Below are 21,596 nucleotides of genomic sequence, written 5' to 3'. Positions count from 1 at the left end.
TCCCATGAAATCCTGCCATCCACCAACTTCTAGCTCAACAAAGCCGAGCGTGCACTTGCCCTGGAGGAGCTATCACACCGAGACCTCCATTACAAGCACGGCCTGATGAAAGAGGAGCTAAGGGGGGCTTAGTGAGGTTTGGCTCTTAACCCTCCCCCATCGGGCCCGATATGAAAGAAGATAGTTCAACATGATATTATATAACAAGTGCTTTTTAGGAGGGAGGGGGGGTTGGTTTTAACAAAATGGTCCAACCGTCCCAATGAGCCCGAGACGGCACAGAGAATATAGATGTTTTTACAGATGTTGAACACGACCGTGCTGATGTTTTCTCTGTCTCGCCCTCAGAGCAAAACAAATAACAAACTCTCTGATGCGTGTTTGTGTGTTTGATTGTTTTCTTTCTTTCTTTCTTTCTTTGCAGAGTTCGTCCGACGACTGCGACCCCCACGAGGGGATCCACGAGGGCAAAGAGGGCAAGTACCGTCTGCAGGTGACCCAGTTCTTCCAGAGGCTGGAGTACTGGCACAAGGAGCTCACCAACACCCTGGTCACCTCCATCAACGTGGTGCCGGTGCACGGCCGGGCGGTGGCATACCTGGGCACGGCCGACGGACGCCACATACAGGTAGATCAGTCGGCCTTCCTTTTGTTTTGCAGTGTCCAATAGCTGCTATAGAAATGAACGTCCTACAGAGAATATGTTTTTCTTATGGCTGACATCCCACTTCCCCCTAGATGAAAAGTTTTTCAAAGAAATTGAAGTTCTTGGGGCGTCGAGTGGCGCAGTAGGTTGAGCAGGCGCCGGATGACTTGCGATAAATAAGCGATATTCAGGTTGTTGCATATTAACCATACAGTTCCTAATGTGTCTTTCTGAAAATATGCTGTAGTACATACGCCAGACTTGTGGTGGCGCTGAAACACAGCCGCACAAATACAGCAAAAATGCGCAAAAAGAAAATGCGAATATGCCCGTTTCCATTCGTTATTGCTTTACGATTATTGGGAGAAAACCTGTGGGTTAAGTTCATTAGCGATCGTTTTCTCCCCCGGGATGACGATGCAGGTTGACCGGCCGAGCAGCTCAAGAGATGGGGCTGCTGCCTCTGTGAAACATCGTAGCAAACTTCTAAACAGCCGTCATTTGGGTAAACCAACTGCACATTGGGGATCTAAACAGTTACTTTCTCGCATTAAAAAAATATTTAAAAAAATAAAACCGCTTTTCGCCTGTTTTGCATGCTGCTGCATTCTGGGAAACTTGTATAGCTACTGTACACTGCGGTGTGAACAGTGTCGGTCATTGTTCGCAAAACCTGTTTCCATAGCAAAAAATCACATTTTCCTTTTATCGATGCGCTGACAAATCGACCCCCTCCAAGCGTATAAACTTTTTTGGCAAATTTTCTGCCTTTCTGGCGTTTCCATCCAAGTTTTTTTTTCGCAGATTTTGAAAATGTGAATAAGAATAGGTGTTAAAAACCTGTACGTGTACTCCCATATGCATATAAATACTATATAGCATTTAATGCAGATCCCTTGAAGTTGGGTTACAGGGGCCGAATTTAGAGACACTAGCTGGGAAAGCATTGAACAGGAAGCCTTGTCCTCTTTTTCTTTTCTCCTCTTTCTTCCCCACTAAATTCTGGTATTTATTGTATACTGTATGTGTTTTATGTTTGTTTAGGTTTTGTTGTTCTTTTCTTTTCTTTGTCCCTCTCCCTTTGACTTTATATGAACTGAAAATTGGTAACTATGATTAATTTGATCGTGTCTTATTATCATCTTTGACTCTCTGGCTGCCAATAAAAGTTTAAATGGGAAAAGAGGAGAGAAAGAGGGGAGGGGGGTGTTTGGTGGTCGGGCCGGTGCAGCTTCCCCTCATGTCATTGTTCATGTAAATGTGGCAGGATGTTGGTACGTGAGGAGTGAAAGCTCAATATGAAGTCGTCTGCAGGTGCTTCAGCTGGAGTCGAATCTGAAGAGGGAGGGAGGGGGAGGGGGAGGAGGGGGGCTGTGACCAAGCAACCAGGACCTTTTCTTTTCTTTTCTGTTTGCACAATTTGCTTCCCTTTGACCCGGGCTCAGCGGGTTCTGTCAAAGAGCAACACGCTGCAGTCGAACCATCTGAGCAAACACGGCCTCAGTGTTTTTGCCTATCAATGTTCAAACCAACAGCAGATTCCACGACTTGTCAGCGGCTTTTCAGCGTCTCATAACACACGACCTGTCAGAGGGATTTAAGAAATCATAGGAGGAGGAGGAGGAGGAGGAATGGGGGGGTTTAGTTGGTTTAATGTGGGACAGACAGCGACTGGAGGCTGTTGGTTCTCACTGTTTGTGTTCCTGTGAAAAGGATCGTGTCTGGTCTTTATCCTCGAGAATAAAAAACCTTTTTAAAAAGTTTAATGATTCTGCAGGTGTCGGGTCAGAAGAGACACACTAATGTTTACCGAGGTGTTGCAGACAGAGGTTTGCACGGGGGTTGAACCTGTTTGTGCAGAGCTGTACCAAAATAAAAGGCCTGCATGCTAAGCTGATTATCGACTCTAAATAGACGTTCAGCTGCGGTTTCCTCCCGTCGCTCACAGCCCTAAACAGATAAGTGGTAAAACTAATGAATTAATGAATTTCAACAACAGCAAAACCAAAAACCAGAGTCAGTGAAGGTTATTGGCTTTTTTTGTTTTCTTACATCATGTCATGTTTCCTTGAGCCCTTCAGCTTTGATTACAAGTCATTTTAATTGCAGCTCTTACATAAAGAACCGCTGTCTGCAGCTTGTAATTTAAAGGTTTGTGTGGTCGTTACAGTCTTGTCAGAGTCCAGCTGTTTTTTTTATGCTTTTTTTAAAAAACAAACTTTTAAAATGCAAACATACAACTGTCTTAAGACGCAGAAGAGTCGCCTCTGTTGGTGTGAAGCGAGGGGGGGCTGAATGTTTTTCATCTTTTTGCAGCTTTTTTAAAATCTTTTTCTTAAAGTGCCAGTGCACCTGCAGCTTTCCAACGAGCATTTGGCTTCTTGTAGGTCCATTAGTTGCATGATGTTGTTTTGAGGCGTCATCGGGGGTGAGATATAGCATTTTGGCATCCGTCTTAATTAACTCAGCATGACTCCCTCTGCCTGTGCGGCTGCAGCGCAGACCGTGACTCACTGCACTCACTCATTCACTCACTTTCCCTCCCTTTTTTATTTATTTCTTTTTGCATGTGAGGTTTTTTTTATGTGTGTATGTGTATGTGTGTGTGTCCGTCCCAGTGCAGCTGCATGCAGTGGCTGCTGCAGCTGTGGAGACAGAAGTGAAGCTGCACTGGTGCATCATCATCATCATCAGAAGAAGAAGTAGAAGGAGAAGAAAAAGAGAAAAAAAAAACTGTGGCGAATGGAACGAGACACATAAAGTAAAGTAAAAGCTGAATTACCTCACGTGTTTTTGAAACACAAGAATGAAAAGACATGCTTGGAAAAAAAACAGACGTGGAAAAAGGGGCCGACAGCTGCAAGGAGAAGGAGAGAGGGATGGATGGATGGAGGGATGGAGGGTAGAGGTGGTAGAGGAGGGCGAGGGGGCTTACAAGCTGAACGGCACGTTAATGGTGAACGACGGGCTCCGCTGACACGTTCCCTCGCACGGCATTTTTTCGACTGGCTGAGCATCTCGTGCAGCTGTTGCTGTGTGTTTCTTTATCGTCAGCCCCCCCCTCCCTCTCCCTCCCTCCCTCCTCCTCTTCTTCTTCTTCTAGGCTACTCTGTCTTTTTTGTGGTTGGCTGAAGTTCATTGTTTTAGCTGAAGGGTTTAAGAAGGTCTGAAGAGGAGACCAGCTGTCCCACACTGCAGAAACTCTCCACCTCATCAAGCGACTGTCTCTTCTAAAAATCTGAAAGCACAAATCCACCGATTCAACGAGAGTCTTCGACTTCTCGAATCTTGAAACAGGAAATAATAAAGAATAAAGCAGGTGTGAAGCAGGAGACTCTTCATACGTGTTGGTTTTTATTGGGGAAAAGTTGGAATAATGAGCAGATTGTGTTCCCTTGTGTTAGAGGTTGAAGGTTTTCAGTCGTCCAGGTCGCTGCAGCTCTCTGAGAAAGTTGAATCCAGGTCGACTGGACTTGGTTTTTAGGTTTTTTACAGACAGGCGCTGGAAGACGCTCTGGACCCAAGAAGCCTTTTGGATTAGAGCGGAAATGCCAGATGATCCAGATTAAACTTTCTCAAAAGGACTTTAGAGTAACAGAGACTGAGGTTTATGTCACAATTAATTGAGCTTCTTCAAATGTATGTTGCAATCAAGCAAAAAGACAAAGACTGAGATGAGAAAGGACTGAAATGCACTGGACAAGAAGGAAGCCAGGGGACCAGTCCCTTTTCATTCATTCATTCATTTCAGTCAATGCAAACTGGGGCTGACTGTTCAATCTTATATTTTCATTATCATCTCAATCTCAACATACCCGAAAAACACATTGCACAAGGTTGCCTGAAATGCGATGAGTACGTTTTATTTACAGGCACCATGCCTTCATACGCAATCACCTCATACCTCATAAATCTTCTCTTAAAACACCTTTTTCTTTGCACCACTATACTGCCCTACAACGCAAGAAAGGGGTAACTCATTTTTTGTCAAAAATGAGATTTTGTCATTTTTGGGACATTAAAGGTCTGCTACATCATGTGGATAAATATCTTGACTCAACGTTATCTTATTTGGGATATATTTGCGGGTGGTTTTCACAGTAACTCCAAAAAACTGCGGTGAAACAACAAGAGAACACCGTAACTAGAGTTACCCTTTTCTTCCTGTGTATAGAACTACCCAAAGCTGTGGGGAAACAACGAGAGAACACAGTAACATGAGTTACCTTTTTCTTCCTGTGTATAGAATGTTCAACACACCCTACTGTACAACAAGCTACTACCATTTTAGAACCAATGGGAGTTACCCCTTTCTTGCGTTGTATGGCCAGCTTATATTTTGCCTCAATGCACAAAAATACAGAGGTAACTCTGAAATAAGGGTAAAATGTTAAGTTTGAGTTAAATATTTTTACACAGCTAGACTACTACTCGCAAAAGCAAGGATTTGACCAATTTTTAGAATCCTAAGTTCAATACAGTTGACTGGACAACAAAAATACTTTAAACTCATTTTTCTCAGAACTGCACTCTGAGGAGTTACCCCTTTCTTCCGTTGTAGGGCAGTATAACGTAACGTAACGAAATGTAACACAACGCAACGTAACGTAATGTAACGCAACGTAATCTAACGCAACATAATCTTACGCAACGTAATCTAACGCAACGTAACGTCCCTCTGATTTGGCGCCTGAAACGCATCCACTTTGCATCGATCGTCATATTTGTTCTGCCACGACTTATCGTGTTTAGTCGACTTATGATGTTTGGAGTTTGTTTTCTTCTCTGTTTTTGGTGTATTTGTGCAACAATGTTACAGCGCCACCACAGGCCTGGCGTATGTAGCTACAGTGTATTTTCAGAAAGACAAAGCAACTGTACGGTTAATATGCAACAACCTGAATATTTTGCTTATTTATCGCAGGTCATATCCTCATTGCGATACTGAACAGTGTCATAGCGGATCAGGCATTTTGCTGCGGCTGATGCAAATCTCAATCGTAGCATTTTTTGTTCTTTGAGACACAGCACTTCTGGATGACTGTGATATATCACCACATTCAGCTTCAGCCAAATGTATTTTGAAGGGAAATCACATCATCAGATCATCGCTCAGATCGTCTGGTTCAGGAAGTTGTCCGGAAACACACCTTTTCCTGTCAACTTTCAAATAAACAAACTGTCAAATAGAAACAGTGCAAATAAAGCAGCGTATAAACTTGTACCTTCAAAATAAAAGGTGTCGCCTCACATTGCAGCGCTTTTATATTTTATTGAATAATAATAATCACAGAACGATCTCAAGGTTGAACACATATGAAAACAAAAGGTAGCTGCTGGTGTGTTTATAAAGTCTTTTCCGCGACTCTTTGGCCACCTGCTCTCAGCAAGAATCTGTCATTTCATTGTTGTTATGATTTTTTTTTTCTTTTTTAAAAAAAGAGCCGTCAACTTTCAGCATGTATTTGAGTTTCCTGGTGGTTCCCAGCGGACGAGGCGACAGGGAACATGAGGGTAGAGGCAGTGAAAGAAAAAGAGCGCTGTTCCCCTCTCTCTCTCTCTCCGTCCACTCCTCTCTGGCTCAGGAAGTGTTTCCCTCGGCTTCAGTCGTCCCACTGTGGGAATAACACAGTGGGCCGTGTTTATAGGCCAAACTTCCCCCCCGGCCCCCGGCTTAATACAATAAGCTGTAATTTACACCGCTATTACCCCCAGAGAGATGGCTGTTGTATGGGCCTTGTCTCCAGAGGAAAGCCACCCATTATACTCGCCGTTACAAAGCTAACGTTGATCATGAGGCTCAAACAAGAGGGAGAGGCATGACGCTGGAAAACAAGACGCGACGAGGTTGAGGCGAGGGCACAAAATCACATTTATAGGTTACAATGCTGAGCGTTTTAGGTATTTACTGGAGGCTCCACACACAATTACACACACACACACACACACATACCAGCACAGTGTGCAGCAGGCTACCTGTTGTACACTGTGCATGTGCAAGAGGGACTTTATTGGCTTTATACTGACACAGCAGGAAGACTGTGAGTGTCGGAGGGCTAAATCTATTTGTATGTGTGTGTCTATATCTATTTGTGTGTGTTTGCATGTGTGTGTGTGTGTGTGTGTGTGTGTGTGTGGGTGTATCGTAGGGGGAGCAGTATAATTTAAAGGGCTTCATGTAACTGGAGCAACCACACACCCCATTAGAGACCCTGTCCTGTTCTGTTTGCTCCCAGGCCTGTAATTGCAGCGTAACCGCAAATGATAAACGCTCTTCCAGGTGTATGTGTGTGTGTGTGTGTGTGTGTGTGTGTGTGTGTGTGTGTGTGTGTGTGTGTCTGTCTGTAAGAGAGAGAGAGAGAGCAAGCAAGAGAGAGAGAGAAGGAAACATGTGTGTTTATGGGTATTGAATGAGTCAATTTACCATATGTCTGATAGAGAGGCTGGATGGAAAGTGTGTGTATTATGTGTGTGGCACAACAACACAACATGCCCCAACCCCTACGGTCTGTCCTGACTCAACTATGTTGTTAAAAGTTCAGAAATAGAGCGAGATTGAAAGACTCAGGGAGGAAAGATGGTGCTTCATTTTGAAATTATAATAAGTTAAACATGTTTACTGGATGGAGACAGTGATGTATTTTCAAATAAAATGCTGTTATGTAGTTATAGTCAGTAGTTTGGCTGCCTGGAGCTGACCATGCTAGTTTAAAAAAAAAAGGTGGTCAGATGCTGCTAACTTTTGTGGTCTAGTAACATTTGTCAAGGTGATTTAGATGGTTCATTATTCACTTATAACTTCAACTAGCCTGACAAGCCAGACTATATCACTAAAATGTATAGTCTGGAAACGACCGGTAGACCTCGGCTCAATCCAGGGGGCGGGATGAAGGCTGTCTTTCAAACTGCCTCTGCACGCAATAGGGTAGCGCTACGACCGATCAGAGCAAAGAGCAGGATGACGTTAGCCTGACAAGCCAATTAAAATCTACGTCGCCATCGCGTTAAGCCCGCCCAACGACTCTCTAAACAGATAGAGCGCTGTGATTGGTGAACACAAACGGTGTTCGAGACTAAAAAAGTTCCTATGGCTCGTTTCTAGACCCACCTACGGAGCAAATATTTTTGCTGCCGCTAGGGTGCGTCTAGATTTCTAGGCTAAACTTCAACAGATTTGTGAGTTAAAAACAGAAATAGTTCCCTGGAGGTGAAATATATTGTAGCCTGGTGCTATAAAGTCTGATGATAACTGTAACGATGTACGTTAAAGAGGAACTACAGTATGTAGGATTTGTAACTTAACTATGCTACCTTAATTAGACAGCTTATAAATAAATTACTTAGAGCTCCATAAGGGCAAAAAAAGGGCTCCATAAGGGCAAAAAATATGTCCTCTGATAACTTCAAAACTTTAGTCAGATGTTATATTATCTCATTAGCTAGAAAACTTGTTGCCATGACGGTAATCAGAGTCAAAACAGAGTCACAAAAGTGTGAAAACAAAACACTTTGTTGTGAAATGTCAAATGAAAGCTCACATGGCGCTAAGAGTCTTAATACAGAGTGATGAAAGTGTGAAAAGCATCAAATTCTTGTTAAATCTCAATGTGTTGTTTTCTATTTTCACACATTTCTAAATAGACATTAAAAAAATGCTAATAAATATCAGCTGCTAGAGCTAAAGCTAGCTAGCTATGTCCACTTCCTGTTGTAGCAAAGCAAGCTAAACATGGAGCAGATTATTTTTGATGAATTTATTTATTTATTTTTTCATTCAAGTCAAAAAACTTTTTACTATGTTATTTTATTTTGTGTTAAGGCAAAAAATATGCAGGCAAATGGCATTTTACCAAGATACTAGACTTTTAAAATCACATTTTGGTGATTGCAGTTGGTGACATTAACCGTGAAATGATATAACGTTGATGAATAATAACCTAAAATCTGGTCTAAATTCAAATTTCTTTGAGTTAAATAAAGTTTAACATCATCAGGGTTGCCTTTGACTTCCACACTGACTTGTCAAAGACACTTTAACTAATTGATAATGAAAGCAGTCCAGTTTTCTTTATTAGATCAACGGCTCTGCAGCCTCAGTGACGTCCGACATCAGACACAGGAACAGACACATCTTAGTTAGTTACACCTGCACTGTCACTTTTTATGATAATACAACTCGTCTACCAATAGAAAGAGTCTTATCTTCACCTTGACAGTGGACAAGACCCGCATGGTAACTGATCTCCTTAAAAAACAATTATACTTGACACAATGGCTCCATTTTAAAGATAAGCCAAACTCCAGAGAAGCTTTTTACCCAGGGACAAGCGATGACACAAGCTGGATCATATTTTTGCTGGTTGAGCGCCAAGAAAGTCGTTAATGTCTTCTAGTTTTTCATCCCAGTAGCTGCCTGCTTCCAGAAACACAGAGCAACAATGACAAGTGAAGCGAATAAAAAAAGAAAAAGAAAAAAAAAAACACCTCCTAACGACGTCGTGTCCTCGTCTGAACTTAGCGCTGGATGTTTTTTTTTAAAAAAGCCCAGACACCTTGTGACTTACATGCCTCTGATTTGATTTCATTATAGGTTTATCTTTAGCCACAGATGTTGCCATTGTTTTTGCACCTTGTTTTTTTTTTCATACCAATGAGCAACGTTTGGCTGCTGCATCCATGAAAAAAATGCAGATTCAATATACAGTGTATTGATTTTGTGAAATACCTACAGTTAAGTCTTGAGTCTTGACGTGTCCTCCTCCCTCCTTCAGGTGCTGTTTTCCCGGTTCGCCTCGCCTCACGTCAACATCCGCCTCGACTCCAGGCCCGTCTCGTCCAGCCTGGCTCTGCTGGACGACAACCAATCAGAGGCATCCGTGCTGATGGCCACAGGGAACAAGGTGGGTGCAATGGACGAAGACCACAAATACAATATTATAGCGATTACTACTGTATAGATAATAAACACCCAGTATACTTTGCAAGAATCCTGCAAAAACAGCATCGCTTGTGGAAAAAAGAGAGTGACTGTGGAGAAGAGCCAGCTGATAAAAGAGATTATTGTTCCTCAAGGCTTCCTGTCGATGTTTTGGCCTTTTCTTGTCATCATTTCTGTCTGAGTGGGAAAAAACTGTTGCCAGTTTGAGGAGATAAATTTTATCATCCTCTCATTTTTTCCATGTGTTTTTAAAGGGATTGTTCAACATTTTGGCGAATTGGCCCCATTGCCATAATCCCTATAGTCATAGCAGTAGGTTCGTTACCTTTAATTGTCGGTGCAAGCTATTTTTAGAACGGCGGAGCAGAGCCGTGAGCTGCTCAGAGCTACACTACAGAGGCTAATGGGATTTCTTGGTTTCCCTTCATCAATCTCATCAAATACACAATCCAACAACTCCACAACGCTCTGGTGTGACCTGCACATTCACCACGCTATGAGATAGTAACAGAACGTTACCAGACAGAGTTGTTTTAGAGGGAAATACATGCAGAACCGCTGATGCGAGTTCCCGTCTGGGGCAGTTTTTCAGCAAGTAGTCTCTATATTTACCTCTAAAACAACTCTGTCTGGTAACGTTATGTTATTATCTCATAGCGTGGTGAATGTGCAGGTCACAACTTGTCCACCAGAGCGTTGTGGAGTTGTTGGATTGTGTATTTGATGAGTTTGATGAGGGAAACCAAGAAATCCCATGAGCCTCCGTAGCGTAGCTCTGAGCAGCTCGTGGCTCTGCTCCGCCATTCTAAAAATAGCTTGCACCAACAATTAAAGGTAATAAACCTACTGCTATGACTATAGGGATTATGGCAATGGGCCAATTTGCCAAAATATTAAACTATCCCTTTAACAAGAGAAAAGTGTCTGTTTCTGCGTCTTATTTTAACTCAACTTGTCCTCCTCTGTCCAGATCACCAAGGTGCCCCTGATCGGCCCCGGCTGTGGTCAGCTGACCACCTGTACTTCCTGTCTGCTGGCGTCCAGGGTGACCGACTGCGGCTGGTGCGACGGAAACTGCACCCGAGCCAGCGAGTGTCCGTCCTCCAACTGGACGCAGCAGCACTGCACACCTGTCATTACCAAGGTAATCGCCACAGGGACAGGACAGGAAGGTCACAGCTTTTAATTTACTGTGTCACCACTATCCACTTACCAGCTGAGGAGATTTTCAAAATAAAAGCGTGACGCAGGGAAGCATAGCAGGGGGGGGAAGGAAATTTTTCACCTCCTGTTTTGCACTCGTTTGCTTAAACTTATCAGTTCTTCATTGTTCAGTCCGCTGCTGTTTCACCACTGCGCAAATAAACCAGAACCTAAAAAGCAAACTTCAGTAACTCTGCAGTTTCCTGCTGACTCAGGCCCTGAACACATCGTGACAGGTTCAAAGTTTACTCCTCAAAAAAACGCTGCGATCTGCATGTTTGTGCTGCATCTGTCTTGTGTTGGCACCTGCGAAGGTCACAGAGCGACCTCCTTCTTCTTCTCCACTGCAGCAGCAGCAGCAGCAGCACTGTCCTATTTAACACCACTCTGACTTTGTGAGGATTTACTGAGGCTTCAGTATGGAGGGGGGCGGTGTTCATTCCTGCGGGCCTTTAATGCACCACCTCATGCTGCTGCACTGTCTCCGCTTATGAAACCCCCAATAACAGGCTACAAAATGGTTAATGGGGCAAAAACTTGTAAAAAAAAACACACCTCTTTGTCTGGAAACTTCACTTACACAACATTTGGATGTTATCGCTCAGGATAAGGCTCTTTTTTTCTGGCGTTAAGTGCATTTTATCTGCAGTGTTGTTAGATAATAATAGAAGAAGTCTAGAAAGACTGACAGAAGTTTAGTTGAAACCCTTCACAAATAAGTCTTTGGCCACGTTAGCAGATGGTTAAACTGTTAGCAACATTACAACACATCTGTCCATCTTTAAAAACACTTCACACGTCCATCTGAACGCATGAGCTCACACATCTGCATCGGCAGAGCAGCCAATAGGATCGCTCGCTCTCTCTTCCGCTTAGAGAACAGAGTCGAGAGGAAATGCAGACGTCTAGTTTAGTCTTAAATTACAACATGTTTGAATGTGATTATGGGATATTTGCTCATTGACGCTAAAAAACAATGACAAACACCAAACCCAACTTCGGTAATAATATGTCACCGTGCAGCTTTTTACACGTCAATGTGTCGTTGATTTCTTAAAAACTAAACAGGCAGAGATTGAGAGACTGTCATGTCAGATCAGACATGTTGCAATGACAGATGTTGGAAGAAAAGAAAACAAACAAACATCTGGACCTGCTCCGATAAGACAGAGGCTGAGCTGCAACAAGAAGCTAAAACTCATTTTTTAAATTTGATTTGATTAGAAAAGAGACCAGTGTATGTGATCGCAGATGCTTTGTTGTTTGATTATGATCTATAATATATAATATATTTAAGCAACATATCACGACAGGCCGTGGTATATGCTCATTATAGCACGGCTAAGGGAGTTTTCATTGCTCCGCTTTGCGTCGGGCCGAAGAACGCCCCTTAACCGTGCTATAATGAGCATATATCACGGACGGTTACCAATAATGGCAATATGAAAGAGGAATACACAATCAATTTCCTGTAGTTTTATTCAACCAGAACTACCTATTGTCTAATAAGATAGCCTCACTGTGAAAAAAATAGTCCCACCTCTCCGGACGTTAGCACCAAGTTAGCTGCATGTCGTCTTTTCCTCGGAAAGTCACTGCTATTTATTCTCAGATTTATTCTCTAATCTATATCTCTAAATCTATAAAACATCAATATTCCTCATCAATGTGCATGTGCATCAGGTCTTTCCGAACTCGGGGCCGATTCGCGGCTCCACCACGGTGACGATCTGCGGCCGCAACTTCGGCTTCGACAAGACGGAGAGCTTCGAGGCGTCGCTGGTGTCCGTGGAGGTGGCGGGAGCTCACTGCAAACTGCCCAGACAGGACAACGCCAACAGGTGTGTATGTGTGTGTGTATGTACTGTACATCTTGCACATCTGGCCTGCATGTATTTCTATGTATTACACATGATGCATCGTGGGCAAACAGCTCAGCTCCTGCTCTGTATGTGAGAGGAGGCAATAGAGAGAAACAGTGGTGGGTGTTCACATAGATAAAGGGCCCCGTGCACTGGCGTCCTACATATAGGGGCAGGGCAGGTTTAATAGGGGGTTATTGTGTTGGAGGAAGAATGTTAAGAACCCCCCCCACCACCTCCACCCCCTCCTCCTCCTCCTCTCCTTTCTCTAGGCGCCTTCAACACATGACTCCTCTAACTGAAAAATTGCTGGGAAAAAATCGCTGCATCCAGACTTTTCCGCTCTCCCAAATCCACTGAGGCCTCCTGCACGTCGTCCCATTCAAAAGCCCTTTCTGCTACAAACAAGCTCATTAGGAATGAGGGTAGAAAAAAAAAATAGAAAAAATAAAACCACCCACCAACAGCAGTCCAACGGTCCCACATGAAGATGGCCTCTGTGCATTCCTGTCGGATCATCATTGAATTAGGATAAACGCTGGACGACTCAATTTAATGCCTGGTTCTGTCTCTGTGTGTGTTTGTGTGTTTTAAGGTGGACTGAGATGCAGTGTTCCCCGGTGTTCAGTGGGAACTTCACCCCGTCGGGTCACACGGTGAAGGTCACCACCGGCAACAAGGTCGCCACCATGGAGGGGGGCTTCACCTTCGTGGTGAGAAACTTTAATTGTGATTACTTGGATCAAAAATAAGCTAAACGGTTAAATTTATTCACCTTTTTAGAGGTTTTTCCTTCTAGTTTTATTGACTTTATGTCGTCGTTTCTTCGTCGTCGTCCAGGAGCCGGTGATCCATGAAATCTTCCCGGCGTTCGGGCCCAAGTCCGGGAACACGATGCTGACCATCAGAGGAGCTTTCCTCGACACTGGGAACAGGCAGGAGGTGACGATCGGGAAAGCTCCCTGTAAAATCCAGAGGTAGATTTGTTTTCTTTCTCTCTTTTGTTACAGGGATAGTTCAACATTTTGGCAAATACGCCCATCGCCATAATCTCTATAGTCTTAGGAGTAGGTTCGTTACCTTTAATTGTCGGTGCAAGCCGTTTTTAGATCGGCAGGGCAGAGCCGCGAGCTGCTCAGAGCTATACACTACAGAGGCTAATGGGATTTCTACGTTTCCCTCATCAAACTCATCAAATACACAATCCAACAACTCCACCAGAGTGTTTTGGAGTTGTTGGATTGGTGTATTTGATGAGCTCACGTCTCTGCCCCACCGATCTAAAAACAACTTGCACTAGCAATTAAAGGCAAGACTATAGGGATTATGGCAATTACTATGGCGAATTTGCCAAAAATGTTGAACTATCCCTTTAACTAAACTTTCTCTATGTCTAACAGGCATAAAGTTTGCGTGTCAAGTGAGTTTTGTTGGGTTTGGTTGTACAGTGAATTTGCAGTGACCTGTAACTTCTTGAACCAGAGGGGAGGTCGGGAGGTCAAGGATTTCTCTTTCATTCACTCGTTTCCTCTAATTTTTCTCTCTCTTTTCCTTATTCTGTCACTTTTTCCCGCACAAACAGGACTTCTCAGGAATTGTGTGCAGGACTAATGAATGTGAGGGGTTACAGGAGGGGTGGGGGTGGTGGGGGGTTTGTTTGGGACAATGGCATCCACTGTACATACTAACACAACGGTATATCCTGTGTGTTCATTCCCTCCCCCCTCCCCTCCTCCTCCTCCCTCTCTCTACTCTCCTCTTCCTCCCTCCCTCCATCAGTGTGTCGTCCACCATGCTGACCTGTAAGACCCCCCCCCACGCCGTCCCCTCGGAGCAGCCGGTGAAGCTGACGGTGGACTCTGTGGAGCTGCTCGCCCCCGTGCTCTTCTCCTACAACCAGGACCCGATCATCAACAGCATCCAGCCGTCGCGCTCCTTCGTCAGGTCAGGCCTCAGCCGCCGTCGCCGAGGGAACGCTTTCGCATGTCAACGTCAAGCAAGCTCAGTTTTTTTTTTTTAGTTTCCTGCAGTTTTTGAGCTGTTGCTTTGTTTCTTCACCTCGAGGAGTGAAAAAAAACCTCCAGAGAGGAGGGAGTCGGGGGTGGGATTTGAGTTAGAATAAACGTGGATGAGCCGAGACAGATTAATGCTCCGGTTTTACAGCGGGAGGAAACGAGTGGGAGGTGACGAGTGGCTAAACTGCTAACGCTAACAGCAGGGCCCTCCCAGTGGGGATCTACTGTGTCTGTCTGTCTCATGGTCAGGATAATATCCGCTTCTCTACGGCAAGCGGATTTAACATTGTCGATATCAACAACGTCTTTCTGACTTGTCCTACCGTAATTACATTTTGAATAGTTTGCTTTTTCATTCAAGATATCTGTAATTCAGTGTTGCCTCGTCAAAAAGAATAATTCAGATATCCACAACTACGTTCTTCCTATAGGACAAATGACATCACTTTTGCCATTCATGTGTATTTGTCATTACAGATATCTGCAATTCAGTTGCAGATATCCGCTATGTTAATTACGGATATCTGTAACTGAATTACGACTATTCCTAATTCCAGTTTGAGATATCTACAACGTCATTTCGCCTAGTCAAAACTTAATTTAAGATATCTGAAAAGGGGACATGTCGATATCTTTAATTGAGGTGAATTAAAAGATATCTCGAACTGGAATTATTATTATTAAGTCACAATCAAATTGTAGAAATCTCAAACTGGAATTGGTAGTAGTTGTAATTCAGTTACAGATATCCGTAATTCACATACACACAGTGGATATCTGCAACTGAATTGTAGATATCTGTAATTACAAACTCCATACATACACATGAATGGCAAAAGTGACGTAATTTGTCCTAGGAAGAATGTAGTTGTGGATATCGGAAATATTCTTTTTGACGGGGCGAAACTGAATTACAGATATCTGCAACACATATCCAGTCTGGCTTTTACTGTAAATGTTAAATCTCTCTTTCTCTCTGCAGTGGCGGCTGCACGGTGTCGGCTCACGGCTTCTTCCTCCAGTCCGGCCTCCAGCCCCAGATGGTCCTCACCACCGGCCAGGATGCTCAAGTCTTCCACGTGGTGCGTACGACGACAAAACCTTTAACTGTACTGTACAAAAAATGTTATATCCATTATTTCCATGTGCAAAGTTTGGAAGGATAATTCTTTGACGTTTGTGGTTGACGTCGTGGTTTTAGCAAAAACGCAGAGTAGATCCTGTCTGGGAACTTTTCCTGGAACAGAACAATCTTCACTTCTTTTTCTGTCGAGTCGTTCAATCTCCCGTTGTTTTTACGTCCGTGCCTCATCTAGTTTAACAAAAAGTGAAAAAAGAGTATATTTATATATAAAACAAACACACAAATGTAAAAATATTCATACATATAAAACCGTGTGCAAACTAAAATGAGTTGCATGTGTTGAAATTTGCATCTAGCCCATTCAAATACATGTGTATGTGTTTCAAATTCAAAAAACTTTATTTGTCTAACCTTAATTCTGAGAGTGAAAGAGCAGGTTTGTTTACACTGCACACATACGTCACATGTTATATACATGTATATAGTATGTACATCCCACAGTCTGTCAATATGTACATGTTATATACAGTGGTGTCATTGTTCTGCACATGCACCTGTTTAAGTTAGTAAGAAAAACAAATACAAGCTTATCAATGTATGTTATTTAAAGAAAAACATACAATAATATATGCATTTATCTCACTTTTACTCTTATATGTCATAAATGCTTCATATATCCAGTCAATGTGGTAATAAATTCAACATATATGACCTGTTAATATAATAATAATCCCGTGACGACCAGGAGGCCAAGTTCCCTGGATGTTATTGTCATTATACATACGAACGCCCCCAGACACCGATCAGCAGGAACAAGAAAAAAAACAAAAAGACACTCGTTCTTTACAATGGAAAAGAGACGGAGAGAAAGCGAGAGAGAGAGAGAGAGAGAGAGAGACACATGAGAAGAAAGGAAATGGAAAATCCACAGAGCGATGGATGTGTAGGATCCATCTGTCACCTCTGACTCAGCGCGAAGCCTTTAGGATGCTCTGGCTCTCCTCACCTCCGTCACACTGGATTCTACTTACTGCAGGAAAACGATACACACACACAACACACACACTAAAACACACACAGATGCATGCATACCTCCTCCTCAGCCCGGCCTGGTCTGGCTCGGGGCCTGGAGGTGTTTTGAATTATCCCCCCCACGCCCCCACCGCCCCGTCACCATGCAGCAGGCTTTCATCGCTCCGTCTGCAGCTCCTCAACATGTCGGGAATTTATGTCGAGCAAATTACAACGAGCGTTTTAAAGGTGTTAAATGTTTTTAAAATGTCATCCGGGTCAGATTGGCGGGGAGGGGGGGGGATTTTAAAAGGTGAGTCAGCAGCAGCTACTGACTGGTCCCAGGCTGCAGGACCCACATGAATGACACCTTTTAAAGGGATAGTTCAACATTTTGGCAAATTGGCCCCATTGCCATAATCCCTATAGTCATAGCAGTAGGTTTCATTACCTTTTATTGTCGGTGCAAGCTATTTTTAGAACGACGAAGCAGAGCCATGAGCTGCTCAGCGCTACGCTACGGAGGAGGCTAATGGGATTTCTTGGTTTCCCTCATTAAACTCATCAAATACACAATCCAACAACTCCACAACGCTCTGGTGGACAAGTTGTGACCTGCACATTCACCACGCTATGAGATAATAACACAACGAGTAGTAGGCAAATTTATGCAAAACTGCGTCGTGCGTTCCCGTCGGTGGCAGTTTTTCCGTAAGCAGTCTCCGTATTTACCTCTAAGCTCGCGGCTCTGCTCCGCCGTTCTAAAAATAGCTTGCATCGACAATTAAAGGTAACAAACTAAAACTATAGGGATTATGGGCCAATTTGCCAAAATGTTGAACTATCCCTTTAAAATATCTATATTACCTGTGGATCCTGATCTCTTAGAGGCAGAAATCTCATTTTTATGAGCTTGTTTTTTGTCTTTTGTTGTGGAAATTTCACAATAAAAGTGGAAAAACCTGCTGAAATTTGCAGAATTTGCAGCTTGTTTTTGTCCTTTTTCGTGACACTGATATCTAGAAAATGTTTACGCAACTTGATTTCTTTTGAAATCAGGTTCAAATACTCGTCATGCTTTGGGGGATTTTCGTAACTAATAAGAAAACAAGCTGCAGAGTCTCACTGTTGTTTTGTTTTGTTTTGTTGCAACATTTTCCACAACAACAGCCGAATCGACCCCCCCCAACGATTCTGGTGCCACAGATGTACAGTAAGGTTGACTTGATCAACAGATAGTATCTCTTCTCTGAACGCAGTCGCTGCTGTCTGAACTAATGAGACCGACCACGCCGCCACTTCCCCTCTGTGTCCCTTGGATTTCATCACTATGACACCAAGAACAGAGAAGTGGAGCTCCGTGTTTTTTATATATAAATGATAATCATCATGAAGCGAAACAGAAAACACATGAGAACGTGACGACGCTTCAGCCACGTTTCCACCAAACAGATTATTTTGTACTTTTCTTCTGTAGGAACTGAAAGAGTCCTGTGGTCGATCGTTGCCTGTGTTTGCAAATCAGGTTGATGAAACCCACTTCTCCACAAACACACGAGAAAGAAACAACAGACAAACTGTTATTAAAACAAAAATACACTTCATAAACTGTAGAATATAAATCTAAAAAAAAAAACCTCTAATCTAAAAGTAAAAAACAAAAACAAAACTCAGTCCAGTACGACGGAGTATTAGGGCCACATTGAGAAAAACAAAACAAAACACAGACTTTGAGAAAAAAGTAATAAATCTACAAGAAAAAAGTTGTAAATTTACGAGATTAAAGTCATAAATTTACGGGTATAAAGTCATAAATTTACGAGAATAAGTCGTACATTTCCTACGAGAAAAAAGTCATAACATTACGAGAACAAAGTCGTAAATTTACGAGGATAAAGTCATACATTTACAAGAATAAAGTTGTAAATTTACAAGAATAAAGTCGTACATTTTCTACGAGAGAAAAGTCATAACATTACGAGAATAAAGTCGTAAATATACGAGAATAAAGTCGTACATTTACAAGAATAAAGTCGTAAATATACGAGAATAAAGTCGTAAATTTACAAGAATAAAGTCGTACATTTCATACGAGAAAAAAGTCATAACATTACGAGAATAAAGTCATAAATTTACGACTTTATTCTCGAAGTTTGTGATTTTTTTATTTGTCAGTGTGGCCCTAATACTCATACTCGTCGTAGTCCTGACTGAGCGTCGGATCGTTGTCGTTGTTGATGATAAAAAGTTTCTGTCGTCGTCATGAGATTTTTATCTCGACAAAAAGTTTGCGCTGGATGATGCACACACATCCTCATGTCGTGTCAGAGTGAAGGTGACATGTTTATAGTGAGTCAAAAACAAACACACTTCCCACACGACAAAGGTGCAGTGTGTGTGTGAGGTGTGAGTGTGATGTTTGCCTTAGGGAGGCGGTTTGAGGACAAGCAGTGCTTTGTGATGATGTTATCTGTCATCCTGAGGCACACGCTGCTGCTGCTGCTGCTGCTGCTGCTGCTGCTGGTTCAGGCAGGAGATAATAATACACACGATAAACACACACACACACTGATACACGCACACACAGACACACACACACAAAGAGGGTTGCACATCATGTACTTTCATGGAATAAGACTCAAATCTTACAGATAGAAAACACCTTTATCTCTAATCCAGTCTCTCTTCGGTTGTTTGACTCTCTCTCTCTCTGTCTCTCACACACACACACACACACACACACACACTGACACACACACACACACACACTGACACACACTCTCTCCCTGCAGTGTCTCGTCTTTCAGTTTCCCTCTCCGTGGTCGTTGACCTGCGTTCAGGTCAGCGGTCGATGGCTCTCCGGGGAGCTGCAGGCGTCGTTACACAGCAACGGTCCAGCTGAAGGACTCTGAAACAAACACCACACTTATGATCCTGCTAGGCGATCGCCGGTTCGAACCCCCTCACCCACCCCCCACCACCTTCACCCCTCCCATACAGTACATACCTACCTCCCCTGTATCACTTAAATCTACAACTGCCTCCCTCCCTCTGTCTCTGCACAGCTGCTATCAGCTCATCTCTGACTCTGAGCTCTGTAACTCAAACAGTCGGCACTTGTTTAGCCACACCTGGACGTGAAGGTGTGTGTGAAGGTGTGTGTGAAGGTGTGTGTGTGTGTATGTGTTTGGTCAGTTTCCCTCCTGGTGAACAAAGGGTTAAAAGAAGAAGAAGGAAAAAAAACAGTTGAAAGGTCAGAAACAGCTGCACCAACAGATTTCAGGCCTGTAAACGGTTGTTTAGTTGTTTTTGTTTTGTGTTTTTTTTTTTAATTATTAAGCTGCGTTCAGGTGTCGTTGGTGTATAGGACAAAGGAGAGTCATGGTCGTTGTCATGGTGACCTGCAATTCAACACACTTTGCTCAGTGACTCAGAACCTCAGGTTAACGGACTGGAACTGTGGAACTGTATGCGTCATGTCATGTGACACCTTCAACCGGCCAATCAGGAGCAAGAACAGCATCAGAAACTTTCTTCCTCCTCTTCTTTTTCTTACCCTTCTTCCTCTTTGTCGTCTTCTTTGTCTTCTCCTTCTTCTATCCATCTTTTTCCAAACGTCAAAAACGTAAGCCGGTTTTGCTCTTCCGATTGGAATTTTATGTTTACGTTTCCATGGTTTCGGTAGTCGCGGTAAATGCATGGATTTTTTTTTTTTTTTCAGTGAAAATCTCTAAAACACATGGATCATCACACCAGCTTTTAACAATGGATATTATCACACAAATTGACATCCGTGTTAAAAGCCAGCGTTAATAGATCCATGCGTTTATCGCAACTATGACAACGACTGAAAACCATGGAAACGGAAACGGAAAATTCCGCCGGAAATGCAAAACCAGCTTCCGGTTTTGACCATAGAAGACTTTTGGAAACTTGTGGATATCTTCTTCTTCCTCCTCCTCCTCCTCCTCTTCCTCTTCTTCTTCTCCTTCTTCCTCTTCTCCTTCTCCTCTACTGTGTTGGGTTTGGTAGATAATGAGTGAAATTTAAATTTTGGGTGAACTATCCCTTTAACGCTGGCTTTTAACATGGATGTCAATTAAAAGCTGGTGTGATGATCCATGCGTTTTACAGATTTTCATTGGAAAAAAAAATCCATGCATTTACCGCGACTACCGAAACCATGGAAACCTAAACATAAAATTCCACCGGAAGAGCAAAACCCGGTTTTGACGTTCGGAAAAAGGTGGATAGCCTATCTTCTTCTTCTTCCTCCTCCTCCTCTTCCTCCTCCTCCTCTTCTCCTTCTCCTTGTCCTTCTCCTTCTTCTCCTCCTCCTCTTCTGTGTTGTTTTTTTGGTTTTCATTGTTCAGGCCATAGCTGAGTTTACAGGGTGTGATGATGGATGGATGCAGCCTGTAATCTCAGATGTGGAGCACGTGTTAACATTTTCTTCATGTGTCACCTTTTACTTGCCGCAGCCGAGTTCAGCGACTCTTTCAACTCGACGACGCACGCTGTGATCTTTTTTTTCTTTTTTCTTTTTTTTTTAAGGCAGCGTAGTATTGAATGGAAGTGAACTTTTGCCCTAATACTGCAGTTTATTATTCATGTTAAAGTGGAACAACAGAGCAGAGAGAAGACGGGGAAACAAACTTGGCTTCCTAGAGAGAGCGAGAGGAGGCGAGGGAGTGCACGGAGCGGGCAGCCTGCGTAAAATAAGGCTATCGTTACTAATGATTTAGGATGGGATCATGCCCCGTAGGGCCCCAGCTGTCGCCTGTTAAATTCTTTCCAGTAAACGGGATGAGTTAAAGCTGCGGCCTGGGAAGGGACA

The 21,596-nt window shown here is 43.1% G+C and overlaps 1 protein-coding gene across 2 annotated transcripts in view; it reads left to right on the top strand.

Annotated features, from left to right (window-relative positions):
• Positions 1-21,596, top strand: part of met (MET proto-oncogene, receptor tyrosine kinase) — a 125,795-nt gene that overhangs the window by 33,982 nt on the left and 70,217 nt on the right. The window contains exons 4-11 of one of the 2 annotated variants that reach the window (XM_085780166.1): positions 425-628; positions 9,418-9,546; positions 10,555-10,728; positions 12,471-12,628; positions 13,245-13,362; positions 13,490-13,626; positions 14,429-14,593; positions 15,647-15,746. In XM_085780166.1, coding sequence (XP_085636292.1) covers positions 425-628; positions 9,418-9,546; positions 10,555-10,728; positions 12,471-12,628; positions 13,245-13,362; positions 13,490-13,626; positions 14,429-14,593; positions 15,647-15,746 — 1,185 coding nt within the window. The remainder of the gene's footprint in view (positions 1-424; positions 629-9,417; positions 9,547-10,554; positions 10,729-12,470; positions 12,629-13,244; positions 13,363-13,489; positions 13,627-14,428; positions 14,594-15,646; positions 15,747-21,596) is intronic. The other variant, XM_085780168.1, reaches the window with a different exon arrangement.

The sequence above is a fragment of the Trachurus japonicus genome, chromosome 6 (assembly GCF_045865225.1).
Source record: "Trachurus japonicus isolate A0001 chromosome 6, Traja_1.0".
In the NCBI taxonomy this organism is placed as follows: Eukaryota; Metazoa; Chordata; class Actinopteri; order Carangiformes; family Carangidae; genus Trachurus; species Trachurus japonicus.
The sequence above is the reverse complement of the archived record's forward strand: the minus strand, read 5'-3'. Positions and strand labels throughout refer to the sequence as shown.